At 42.5% G+C, this 12774-nt stretch overlaps 1 protein-coding gene across 1 annotated transcript in view; it reads right to left on the reverse strand.

Annotated features, from left to right (window-relative positions):
• egf (epidermal growth factor) overlaps nucleotides 1-12294 on the reverse strand; it is a 197532-nt gene extending 185238 nt beyond the window's left edge. The window contains exons 1-3 of the mRNA XM_068032277.1: nucleotides 12281-12294; nucleotides 11981-12098; nucleotides 11738-11894 (exon numbers count right to left, since the gene is read on the reverse strand). Of these exons, the coding sequence (XP_067888378.1) occupies nucleotides 11738-11894; nucleotides 11981-12098; nucleotides 12281-12294 (289 nt within the window). The remainder of the gene's footprint in view (nucleotides 1-11737; nucleotides 11895-11980; nucleotides 12099-12280) is intronic.
• Nucleotides 12295-12774: the final 480 nt, after the last annotated feature.

Below are 12774 nucleotides of genomic sequence, written 5' to 3' on the forward strand. Positions count from 1 at the left end.
GCTACAGAGATTGCTAGATCTTTGTGGATAATTTTCTTCAAAGTTATCTGTGAGTGCACTTGCTTCGCCGCTGATTGCCAAATTATGCCATCTAGTTAGTTCACACTGACTATAATAAAAAATCATTAATATGTACTTATAGTTGGTGGCATGTTGGTAGATGTTATCAATGAGGTGCAGCTAGTTTTTGATCACCCTAAATCAAGTAATAAATATCAATACTCACAAAATACAAGCATGAAAGAAAAGTTTAGAACTGCTGATCTGGGTGTAGTTTAGGCAAAGTGACTAGAAACAAGCGCAAAGTGTTTCAATCTGTTGACAGTCAGGACTAAAGGAAAGAGATGTAAAAAATGACAGGAGAAATGAATGGATAGGAAACCCGATGTGGATGATTGAAACAGGGTCTACAGGCAAGTTATAAAGCGGCCAGCATGCAATTCCATTCGATAACTTGTAAGTTAGAGGTGATACTACACATGATGTTTGCAAAGAGCATGGTCCTGTTTCCCATTCCAAGGATTGGCATTGCAGCATGCCCGGACAAAATGGATGCAGGTTTGAGCCTGCAGGTTCTCTACTCTCACTGATGGTCCAAGGCCTATTCTTCATGTTAGCTTGTACAGCTCTGGATCTGGCTCTCTGCTGACTCAGAGTTGGTGGCAGGTAGTTGTGCCAAGGTTTGCAGGCATAGTTGGTAGCATCTTGATGAAGAGTAGCCAATAAAACTATCCAGGCTCTTGGTCTTCCTGGAAATGCTTCTTTTCATGCAGTAACACATAAAGCATGATGTATTATAAGAACATAAGAAATAGGAGCAGGAGTAGGCCATTCAGCCCCTTGAGCCTGTTCCACCATTCAATAAGATCATGGCTGATCTGATTGTGGCCTCAACTCCACTTTCCTGCCTGTTCCCCATAACCGTTGACTTCCTTGTAGATCAAAAATCTTTCTAAATTTGTCTGACCCAGCCTCCACTGCTCTCTGAGGGAGAGAATTCCAAAGAATAATGGCCCTCTGAGAGAAGAAATTCCTCCTCATCTCCGTCTTAAATGGGAGATCCCTTATTTTGAAACTGTGACTCCTATTTCTAGATTCTCCCATGAGGGAAACATCCTTTCAGCATCTACACTGTCAAGCCCCTCAGAATCTTATATATTTCAATAAGATCACATCTCTATCTTCTAAACTCCAATGAGTATAGGCTCAATCTGCTCCACCCTTCCTCAAAAGAGAATCCCTTCATCCCAGGAATCAACCTAGTGAACCTTCACTGAACTGCCTCCAATGCAAGAAAATTTCTCCTTAAATAAGGAGTCCAAAACTGTATGCAGATGCTTCTGCAGAACCATCCACTATATATTTTAGTCAGGTTTTCACATATCGACTGGATTTTAAAGCCCCTCTACCATCGGGAATGGTGGCAAGAAGGGGGCGGGGGCAATGAAGACCGGTATGGCGGAGACCTCCCACCGACCCCGACAGTGGCAGGCCTCATACCAATCTCAGTGGCGACGTCAAGGCCTCATTGCCACCACCCTGCTGCTCGGTAACAGAACCCGCATTAAAATATGTAAATGCCTACTTACCATTCATTCCGCAATGATTCTGCCATCATGTTGCCATCTTCATTCCTGCCGCCAACAATGCTGCGCCCTCGAATACCCATTCAGGGAAATATGGCGCGACACCTGTGGGGAGTGGGGAGGAGGTTTTTCCTCTGTGCAGGAGTGGGGGGAATGGAATTACAAGGCCTCGGATTGGTCGGGGGGATAATGGGAAGGGGTAAAGGACAAAAGTGTTGACCTTTGGGGGGGGAAGGTCAAAGTTTCAATATTTGCATTCCGGGGTGGGGGGGGTGGTGGTGTGGAGGGGGGAAGACCAGAAATGTTGTGATAAACCATTGTGGGGAGGATGGTGGGAGAATGCATAGAAAGGTCATCTCAATTAATTTTACAATACTTTCCATTACATGGAACATAGAACAGTACAGCACAGTACAGGCCCTTCAGCCCACAATGTTGTGCCGAACCTTTAACCTACTCTAGGATCAAACTACATACATACCCTTCATTCTACTATCATCCATGTACCTATCCAAGAGTCGCTTAAATGTCCCTAATGTATCTGCTTCTACTACCACCGCTGGCAGTGCATTCCACGCACCCACCACTCTCTGTGTAAAGAACCTACCTCTGACATCTCCCCGAAACCTTCCTCCAATCACCTTAAAATTATTCCCCCTGGTGATAGCCCTTTCCACACTGGGAAAAAGTCTCTGGCTATCCACTCTATCTATGCCTCTCATCATCTTGTACCCCTCTATCAAGTCACCTCTCATCCTTCTTCACTCCAATGAGAAAATCCCTAGCTCCCTCAATCTTTCTTCGTAAGACATGCCCTCCAGTCCAGGCAGCATCCTGGTAAATCTCCTCTGCACCCTCTCTAAAGCTTCCACATCCTTCCTATAATGAGGCGACCAGAACTGAACACAATATTCCAAGTGTGGTCGAACCAGGGCCTTATAGAGCTGCAGCATAACCTCGCGGCTCTTAAACTCAATCCCCCTGTTAATGAAAGCCAACACACCATACGCTTTCTTAACAACCCTTTCAACTTGGGTGGCAACTTTGAGCGATCTATGGACATGGACCCAAAGATCCCTCTGTTCCTCCACACTATCAAGAATCCTGTCTTTAAGCCTGTATTCTGCATTCAAATTCGAACTTCCAAAATGAATCACTTCACACTTTTCCAGGTTGAACTCCATCTGCCACTTCTCAGCCCAGCTCTGCATCCTGTCAATGTCCCGTTGCAACCTACAACAGCCTTCCACACTATCCACAACTCCAGCAACCTTCGTGTTATCGGCAAACTTGCTAACCCAGCCTTCCACTTCCTCATCCAAGTCATTTATAAAAATCACAAAGAGCAGAGGTCCCAGAACAGATCCCTGCGGAACACCACTGGTCACCGAGCTCCAGGCTGAATACTTTCCATCTACTACCACCCTCTGTCTTCTATGGGCCAGCCAATTCTGTATTCAGACAGCCAACTTTCCCTGTATCCCATGCCTCCTTACTTTCTGAATGAGCCTACCATGGGGAACCTTATCAAACGCCTTGCTAAAATCCATATACACCACATCCACTGCTCTTCCTTCATCAATGTGTTTTGTCACATCTTCAAAGAATTCAATGAGGCTTGTGAGGCATGACCTGCCCCTCACAAAGCCATGCTGACTGTCTCTAATCAAACTATGCTTTTTCAAATAATCATAAATCCTGTCTCTCAGAATCCTCTCCAATAATTTGCCCACTACCGACGTAAGACTGACTGGTCTATAATTCCCAGGGTTCTCCCTATTCCCTTTCTTGAACAAGGAAATAACATTTGCCACCCTCCAATCATCTGGTACTACTCCAGTGGACAGTGAGGACGCAAAGATCATCGCCAAAGGCGCGGCAATCTCTTCCCTTGCTTCCCGTAATATGCTTGGGTATATCCCGTCTGGCCCCGGGGACTTATCTGTCCTCATTCTTTCAAAATTTCCAGCACATCCTCTCTCTTAACCTCAACCTGTTCGAGCATATCAGCCTGTTTCACGCTGTCCTCACAAACGACCAGGTCTCTCTCACTAGTGAATACTGATGCAAAGTATTCATTTAGGACCTCCCCTACCTCCTCCGACTCCAGGCACAAGTTCCCTCCACTATCCCTGATCGGCCCTACCCTCACTCTGGCCATCCTCTTGTTCCTCACATAAGTGCAGAAGGCCTTGGGATTTTCCTTAATCCTACCCGCCAAGACTTTTTCATGTCCCCTTCTAGCTCTCCTAAGACCATTCTTCAGTTCCTTCCTGGCTATCTTGTAACCCTCTAGAGCCCTGTCTGATCCTTGCTTCCTCAACCTTTAGTAAGCTTCCTTCTTCCTCTTGACTAGCTGTTCCACATCTCTTGTCATCCAAGGTTCCTTCACCCTACCATCCCTTCCTCATCGGGACAAACCCATCCAGCAGTCGCAGCAAGTGCTCCCTAAACAACCTCCACATTTCTGTCGTGTATTTCCCCGAGAACATCTGTTCCCAATTTATGCTCCCCAGTTCCTGCCTAATAGCATTGTAATTTCCCCTCCCCCAATTAAACATTTTCCCATCCCGTCTGCTGCTGTCCCTCTCCATGACTATCGTAAAGGTCAGGGAGTTGTGATCACTATCACCGAAATGCTCTCCCACCGAGAGATCTGCCACCTGGCCTGGTTCGTTGCCAAGCACCAAATCTAACATAGCCTCCCCTCTAGTCGGCCTATCTACATATTGAGTCAGGAAACCTTCCTGGACACACCTGACAAAAACTGCTCCATCCAAACTATTTGCACTAAGGAGGTTCCAATCAATATTAGGGAAGTTGAAATCACCCATGACAACAACCCTGTTACTTCTGCACCTTTCCAAAATCTGCCTCCCAATCTGTTCCTCCGTGTGTCTGTTGCTATTGGGGGGTCTATAGAAAACTCCCAACAAAGTGACTGCTCCTTTCCTGTTTCTGACTTCCACCCATACTGACTCAGTAGACAAACCCTCCTCGACGACCTCCCTTTCTGCAGCTGTGATACTATCCCTGATTAGCAATGCCACTCCCCCACCTCTTTTACCTTCCTCCCTATTCCTTTTGAAACATCTAAACCCCGGAACATCCAACATCCATTCCTGCCCCTGTGATATCCAAGTCTCCGTAATGGCCACAACATCATAGCTCCAAATACTGATCCATGCTCTGAGTTCATCACCCTTATTCCTGACACTTCTTGCATTAAAATAAACACACTTCAACCCATCATACTGGCTGCAACTTTGCCCTGTCAATTGTCTAACCTTCCTCACAGACTCTCTGCACTCTGTATCTGCCTGTTCAACAGCTACCCCATCCACTGATCCGTAGCTCCGGTTCCCATCCCCCTGCCAAACTAGTTTAAACCCTCCCGAAGAACGCTAGCAAACCTCCCGCCCAAGATATTGGTGCCCCTCCAGTTCAGATGCAACCTATCCTTCTTGTACAGGTCCCACCTTCCCCAGAAGGTATCCCAATGATCCACATATCTGAAGCTCTCCCACCTACACCTGGCCCTTTAAATTTTAAATCTGAACTGAAGGCTGTAAGCCCTTTAAAAATGGCACCAGCGCCTGCACATTGGCGCTGGACATCGTTTCCGGCAACTGCTTGCCCACCCCTTCCACATCATCACGGGGGGGGGCGGGCACCACAGCCATGCAAATGAGCCGCTGCGTTTGAAATGCCTTTTGTACGTCCGCCGCCTACTTCGGTAGTGCAGTCTTAAAAAGAAGCCCAGCATATTTGTGTCAACAAGTCTGCTATTGCAGTTGGGCAATTGGCATCTCCATGTTGTACTAAACCATTGGCGAAATTTGTTATACACACCTTTGGGTATAAATGCAGGTGTGAGGGTGGGTATGCGCAGAACATCTCCAGCAGGCTGACCTGTCAGATATCCCTCTCGTGTTCTCCATCTCTTATTCCTCAGAAAAGCTTAAGTATAGGGGGGTGCTCATTGGGAAACCAATTGTGGTACAAATGTGGCTATCAAAAATAGGCAGCAGCAGAACAACTGTCACAAAACTCCTGAAATCTGTCTGGCAGCAGCAGAAAAGAAAATCATGAGAAAGGCTGCAGGAATGTCCAGATAATTGGTCACTGAATCTTACCAAGTTCTTTCAAATTTTCTTCTGTATACAGCTCATTCCCTAGCAACTAATTATATATGGTCGTCAAGATGTCAAGATCATTCCATGTAATTCTTGTTGAACTGTCAGAAAATTGGATGCCCAGAGAAATGACATCATCCTGACTTTAGTTAAAGCTGCTTCTAGATTTAAGGGAGGTGTACAGTGGAATTCTCCAAGGTTTAATACTAGAACCACTGCACTTTTCCATGTACATTAATGATTAGGATGTGGGGTAACTGTAAGAGTGAATGAGGGCAGTGCAGTTGATATTGTATATATGGACTGGGGTTGTTCTCCTTAGAGCAGAGATAGCTAAGAGGAGAGTTGATAAAGGTGATTAAAATCATGAAGAGTTTAAGTGGAGTAAATAAAAGGAAACTGTTTCCAATGGCTGAAGGAGTTGATAATCAGAGGGCACAGATTTAAGGCAATTAACAAAAGAACCAGAGACAACATGAGGAAAAACATTTTTACACGAATGTTTCGGATTTGGAATGCACTGCCTGATAGGGTGGGGGGAGGTACAGATTCAACTGTAGCCTTCAAAAGGGAATTGGATAAATATTTAAATGAGAAATAAAACTGCAGGCAGAATGGAAAAGCACAGGGGAGTGGGACTAACTGGAATGTTCATCAAAGAGCAGACGCAAACTTGATGGACCAGACCTCATTACAGCTTTGGTTCAAACAGGGACAAAAGAGCTGAATTGAAGAGGTGAGGTGAGAGTGACTGCCCTTGACATCAAGGCAACATTTGACTGAATATGGCTTCAAGGAGCCCTAGCAAAACTGAGGTCATTGGGAATCAGGGGGAAAACTCTCTGCTAGTTGGAGTCATACCGAGTGCAAAGGAAGATGATCGTGATTGTTGGAGGTCAGTCATCTCAGCTCCAGGACATCACTGCAGGAGTTCCTCAGGGTAGTGTCCTAGGCCCAACCATCTTCAGCTGCTTCATCAATGACTTTCCTTCAATCATACGGTCAGAAGTGGGGATGTTCACTGATGATTGCACAATGTTCAGCACCAGTCGCAATTCTTCAGATATTGAAGCAGTCCATGTAGAAATGCAGCAAGACCTGGACAATATCCAGGCTTGGGCTGATAAGTGACAAGTAACATTCTCACCACACAAGTGCCAGGCAATGACCATCTCCAACAAGAGTGATTCTAACCATCTCCCCTTGACATTCAACGGCATTAGGATCGCTGACTCCCCCACTATCAACTTTCTAGGGGTTACCATTGACCGGAAACTGAACTGGAGTAGCCTTATAAATACCGTGGCTACAAGAGCAGGTCAGAGGCTAGGAATCATGCAGCGAGTAACTCATTTCCTGATTCCCCAAAGCCTGTCCACCATCTACAAGGCACAAGTCAGGACTGTGATGGAATACTCTCCACTTGCCTGGATGGGTGTAGCTCCAACAACACTCAAGAAGCTCGACACCATCCAGGACAAAGCAGCCTGCTTGATTGGCATCTACAAACATTTACTCCCTCCACCACCGATGCACTGTGGCAGCAGTGTGTACCATCTACAAGATGCACTGCAGCAACGCACCAAGGCTCCTTAAACAGCACCTTGCAAACCCATGACCTCTACCAACTAGAAGGACAAGGGCAGCAAATGCATGGGAACACCACAATCTGAAAGTTCCCTTCCAAGTCACACACCATCCTGACTTGGAACTATATCGCCATTCCTTCACTGTCGTTGGGTCAAAATCCTGGAATTCCCTTCCTAACAGCACTATGGGTGTACCTACCTCACATGGACTGTAGCAGGTCAAGAAGGCAGCTCACCACCACCTTCTCAAGGGCAATTAGAGATGGGCAATAAATGCTGTCCTAGCCAGTGACGCCCACGTCCCATGAATGAATAAAGAAAAGACCTCCTTCTGTGCTGTACTATTCAATGATTCGATGAAATATTACAATGTTTTGAATGGGAGATTCCTGCGTCCTTTCTATTCAATGTCAGAAAGGCACTTGATATGAAAAGTGGGTGGAGATCTGTTATAGTTCTTGTCCAACTTCCCAATCAGGTCAGTGGAATTACACCTGTTTACTGGGTGAATCTGACTAGAAAATATACCCTTATATAACTTATTTATAATTCTGACACTCATAGAAACCACAAAGGTACCTAGGAAATGGAGATATGCCACGTTGGTACAACAAAGTATGTTCTTCTGAGGTTGGGGTTGAGATACATTGTTGGTACAGAGTGGAAGGAGCTTTTACTCTGTGTCTGGCTGCATTATACCTGACCTGGGAGTGCTTGATGTTGGCACTGGGAGTCTGAAATGGACAGTGTTTCACGCCCTGGCATGGACACCTTGATATGCATACATTTTTACAAGATAAATCTTTTAAAGGTACAGGTGCATTTATTGCACTAATCAATATATGAAATTGGAAAATCCAAATAAGAATAAATTCCTTTTATATTGTTAGGTAGGGGAAAGTTGAGATGAATCACCAACTTCAGCTGTGAGACAGATTTCATTTATCCTAGCAACAGTCTACTCCAAAGAGAATTGCTTGTACTGTAAAATGAGTTGAACTCCAATAAAAGACATCTAAAGCAACTTGACAAGCTGTTTCGAATGGAAGACTAAAACTCTTGGAGCTGACTCAATAACGTCTTTAGAGTGCACCAGGAGATTATGCATTGGAAGTCAGGAGAGAATTTGCACTAGTTCACAACATATGCTCTCTGAATGGTGCTGTGATTAATATTCTAACCGTTGCAAAGCCTGAGACCATTAGTGAATGCAAGATGATCTTTCCCAATGCTTGGCAATGAAGACAGAATTGTTGTTTAAAGCGACTGTGTTTGGCTTGTTTGTGCTTGCCAGCACAGCCAGCTAATAAAGCCTACTATCAGATGTAATTTGCATATGAACAAAACAGAGAAAAAAAGTTCCTGCAAATTTTGAATAAGATAGAGTTTGGGAAATGTCACTCTAAAGCAAGTAATTGAAGCAACAAATTAAAAGGAGATCTAAATTGTTTGATATAAAAATGTTATATTTGACTGATTTCTCAGCTTCATTCTAATTAGCTCTGCTTATCTCAGTGGAATGTTAGCAATGATTAAATGATACTTTACAAGTTATATGTAGAATATAATGTTAAAAATTCATAGTACAACCCTTTGTTATAATAGTACATAACTGGACTACAAATCTGATTGCTGCATGAAGCACTGAAAGGGCCATTGACAGGTTTATGCTAACTAACCACTCTGAGGTCTGAATGCTTGAGTCTGCTCACAGTTTACTGCTACTGGCAGGGAACCTTGCGCTGTGGCTTATGTCCATCTCCCTTTTCAGTCCTCTACTGCCCTGCAAGCACTTGTGTTTATAATTAATGTTTAGCAATGTAAACTGTGCAAGAATTCATTATGTTGTCCCAATTAAAATGCATTATTAATGACTTTAAATGCAATTTTTACATTATTCATTCGAAAATTGACAATTCTGGAATTATCTGTGACAATTGTTCACTTGTAGTGAAAATAAATGCATAATAAGTTCTTGACTCAACAGTAAGAACCAGAAGGAGATAGTTCCAAATACTTGTACCCACATATAAAATAAACTATACAAACACGAAGCAGGTCCCACAGTCCTGCATTGGCTCACCAATAAAATTGAATTAAGATGGATTCAAAGTATTTTAAAAGGTCTTTGAAGTATTTACTGGGAAATTCCTTAGAGCTGCTCCCTCTCCACTGGCTTTACAATGCTGCAAATGCAGAGGAAATCCCATAGAATTTCCCAGGCATTGAAGTTTTAAAGCAACTTTAATATACAAATTATTTTATGAATTCAGAATGAAAATCAATGCTGGAAAAATACCTTTTTCCATCTAAAACAATTCTCTTGAAGAAAATGCCTTGGTCACACTTTATCATGTGTAGTGTCTATGAATTATGGGTAGAGTGCAGTTTATCCCAGAAAAGTCAGCAAATTGCTCCTGTTATGCCTAAGCAGCGCTTGATCAAGATAAGCACACTTTATAAGTCATGTCAACTCAGCTCAACTCAGTTGAACCTCTGTTGCTTGTAACTTACTGGGCAAAAAGCCACTTTGTGGCTCATATTCCATTAAAGCATTACTTTTTATTGGGAAATGAAAAATTGTACAATGGGACTGAGCAGATTGTGCTTTCAGCAGTTTCACGAGTGCTGCTTCAGTGTTGTTAAATTCTATCAGGTGAATTTTCAAAGCGACTCTCCCACTTGTCTGCCTAAACTTTGGCAGATGAGCTGCAATAACCCTGGAAAATCAGCAATTTGATTTTGCATATTTATATTATACAAATAGCTACATAATTTGCTTTATTACAATCTAGTTCACAGTATGTTAAAGAAAGGCTTGCATTTATATGGCACCTTTCATGACCTCAGGATGTCTCAACGCACTTTACAGCCAATGAAGTTCTTTTTGAAGTGCAGTCACCTTTGTAATCTAGGAAATGTGCCAGCCAATTTGCATACAGCAAGGTCCAATAAACAGCAATGAAATAATAACCAGATAATCTGTTTCAGTGATGTTGGTTGAGGGATGTATGTCATCCAGGACACCAGAAGAGCTCCATGGGATCTCTCATATCCACCTGAGAGGGCAGTTTAATGTCTCATCTGAAAAACACTGCCTCCAACAGTGCAGCACCCCCTCAGTACTGTACTGGAATGTTAACCGAGATGTTGTACAGGTTCCTATTACACTGCTGGCTTAGATGAGGCAAACGTGTTAATTATATCCAAACCTCCATTTACAACCCTCAAAACCTGGGCATATCAGACAAAAACTTATCTTTATAAAAAGGCTGTCACTGAGCTAATCTACGTCAGACTGACTTGCAGATAATTGCTGGAACAGGAACAGGTCTTCCAGTAGCTGAGAAAGATATCACAGCATTAAACCTTTATGTTTCCAGATCCATCCAAGCCACCACAGGGATTTCTGCTGGATCAGCCTGTTTGCAGCCATTAAATGTATCACACAAGCGACAGATGCTACATTTGAAATAGGCTGTAAAAAGGATGCATCATCTGAACAGGGCACAGAACTTCACCTGATGACAGGATTCGTAAACGTACAGGGTGTGCAGATATCAAGGCACATTACGTTAATCCCATTGGCGAGCATCAGCCTTGACTTAGTCGCAGCACTTTCACCTCCAACTCAGAAGATCATGGGTTCAAGGCTCACTACAGTGGCAGAGAGGTTTAGGAAAGAGATTCATAAGCTTAGGGCCTAGACAGCTGAAGGCACAGCCATCAATGGTAGGGTGAAGGAAATTGGTAGCTGTGCGCAAGAGGCCAGAATTGGCGGAACACAGAAAACTTGGAGGCTTGTAGGGCTGGAGAAGGTTATAGAGGTAGGCAGAACGAGGCATGGAGGGATCTGAACACAAGGATGAGAATTTTAAATTTGATAAATGCTAGCTAAGATACTGGGGAGAACTCTACTCTTCTTTGAAGTAGTGAGATGGGATGTTTTATAGGGGTTATTCACTGTCTACTCCTCACCATTGAACTAAATGTCTCATTTTATATTTAACAATAAAAAACCCATCATAAATCAATAATTAATAGACAAATCCCACATAGGACAATAGTCCTCCAATAAGTCGCCTATAAGTTTGCATAACTAAGGTTTTTTTAAGTTTCTAGAAAGCTTTGAAATATTGAAATTTAGAATCAATATACAATGTATAGCCTAAAGCAACTTTTTTTACTTTGGAAATAAATTCAAGTTTATAAATGTCATGTCTCTTAGAACAATACCTTGCAACCTGTTTTTTTAAAATTCTAACATTATGTATTTTTTACACATTAAATTTTAAATAAAATAATAAATAAATTATAAATAAAAACTTAGAATTGTTCAGGAAAAGTATGTATTGATAGATACAATGTAAAATCATTACTTTATATATGTTCTAGCATGTCTAAGTAAAAACAAAAGTGAACTTACCAACACATGTGAAGTTATCATCAGCTAAGCGGTAACCATCCAAACATCTCCATTCCACAGAGACAGAGGGATTTGTCAAAGCAACACTGAAGACTACTATCAAAAGTGGTAACAGTAGCATAATCTCCAACGATTTTGGGTAACTGCAGTGAATAGTTCACTGTTTTTTAGGCATGTTTTCAGGGCAAAAGTGTAAAGGATGACTCTAGAAACAAATTGACATGGTCTGAAGCATTTTCTCACAATTCCGATGTCTTTTTTCACATTGTGGACTTCTATGCTTTTACAAAGAGCAGCTCCCTCAGAATGCCTTGTAAGGTTTTGTAGCTTTTTGGAAGTAAAGTATGAAATGCCTGACACCCTTGTGACAAATTTGACACATTTAAAAAATCTAGATCTGTTGGTAATTACAAAATTTCCCCCAAGTATTAAACCTGCAGATTAAAGTATCTTAAAATACAATAATGCAGTGTTGGCTCCCAGTGCTCTTTTTAGTGCAACATTTTCTTTGCTGAATGAGGTGTTCTGCTTTCACCAACGTACTTGTTTGCATACATTTATAAGGGCTCCCCTCCTCCACTAACCCTCAGCAGCACGAGAGTTTTATTCACCCCACCCCTTTCTGTTTTTTTAAAACCAGTTGACTTAGACTGCATTCAAATATGCATGTGGGCAAATTAATACCGAAGAGAAGTCAGCCAAAGAAGAGACCCATAGCTCATATTTTCTCTGTCTGTACAAGTCTGTAGCTTGCATGTTGAATGTGAATAATCATACTTTTGGTTGTCTCACTCAGAACCTCCAGTAAATAGCAGCATTTCAGCAGTCAATCATAGTTCACCACTATTTTCTTATGCAGTATTGAAAATCATATTTTGTAAGCTCATGTAAGTCAAATAATATCTTTACATAGTGCTCTGTATGCAGATTAAATGATCCTGTTAAATTTAACAAATTTCATTGGTAAGCATGATTCTCGATAGCTTACTGTGAGCTAAGCAGCTTTTTATTGACTTTTTCTGAATAAATCTGCAACC

The sequence above is a fragment of the Heterodontus francisci genome, chromosome 1 (genome assembly GCF_036365525.1).
Source record: "Heterodontus francisci isolate sHetFra1 chromosome 1, sHetFra1.hap1, whole genome shotgun sequence".
NCBI classification, from domain to species: domain Eukaryota; kingdom Metazoa; phylum Chordata; class Chondrichthyes; order Heterodontiformes; family Heterodontidae; genus Heterodontus; species Heterodontus francisci.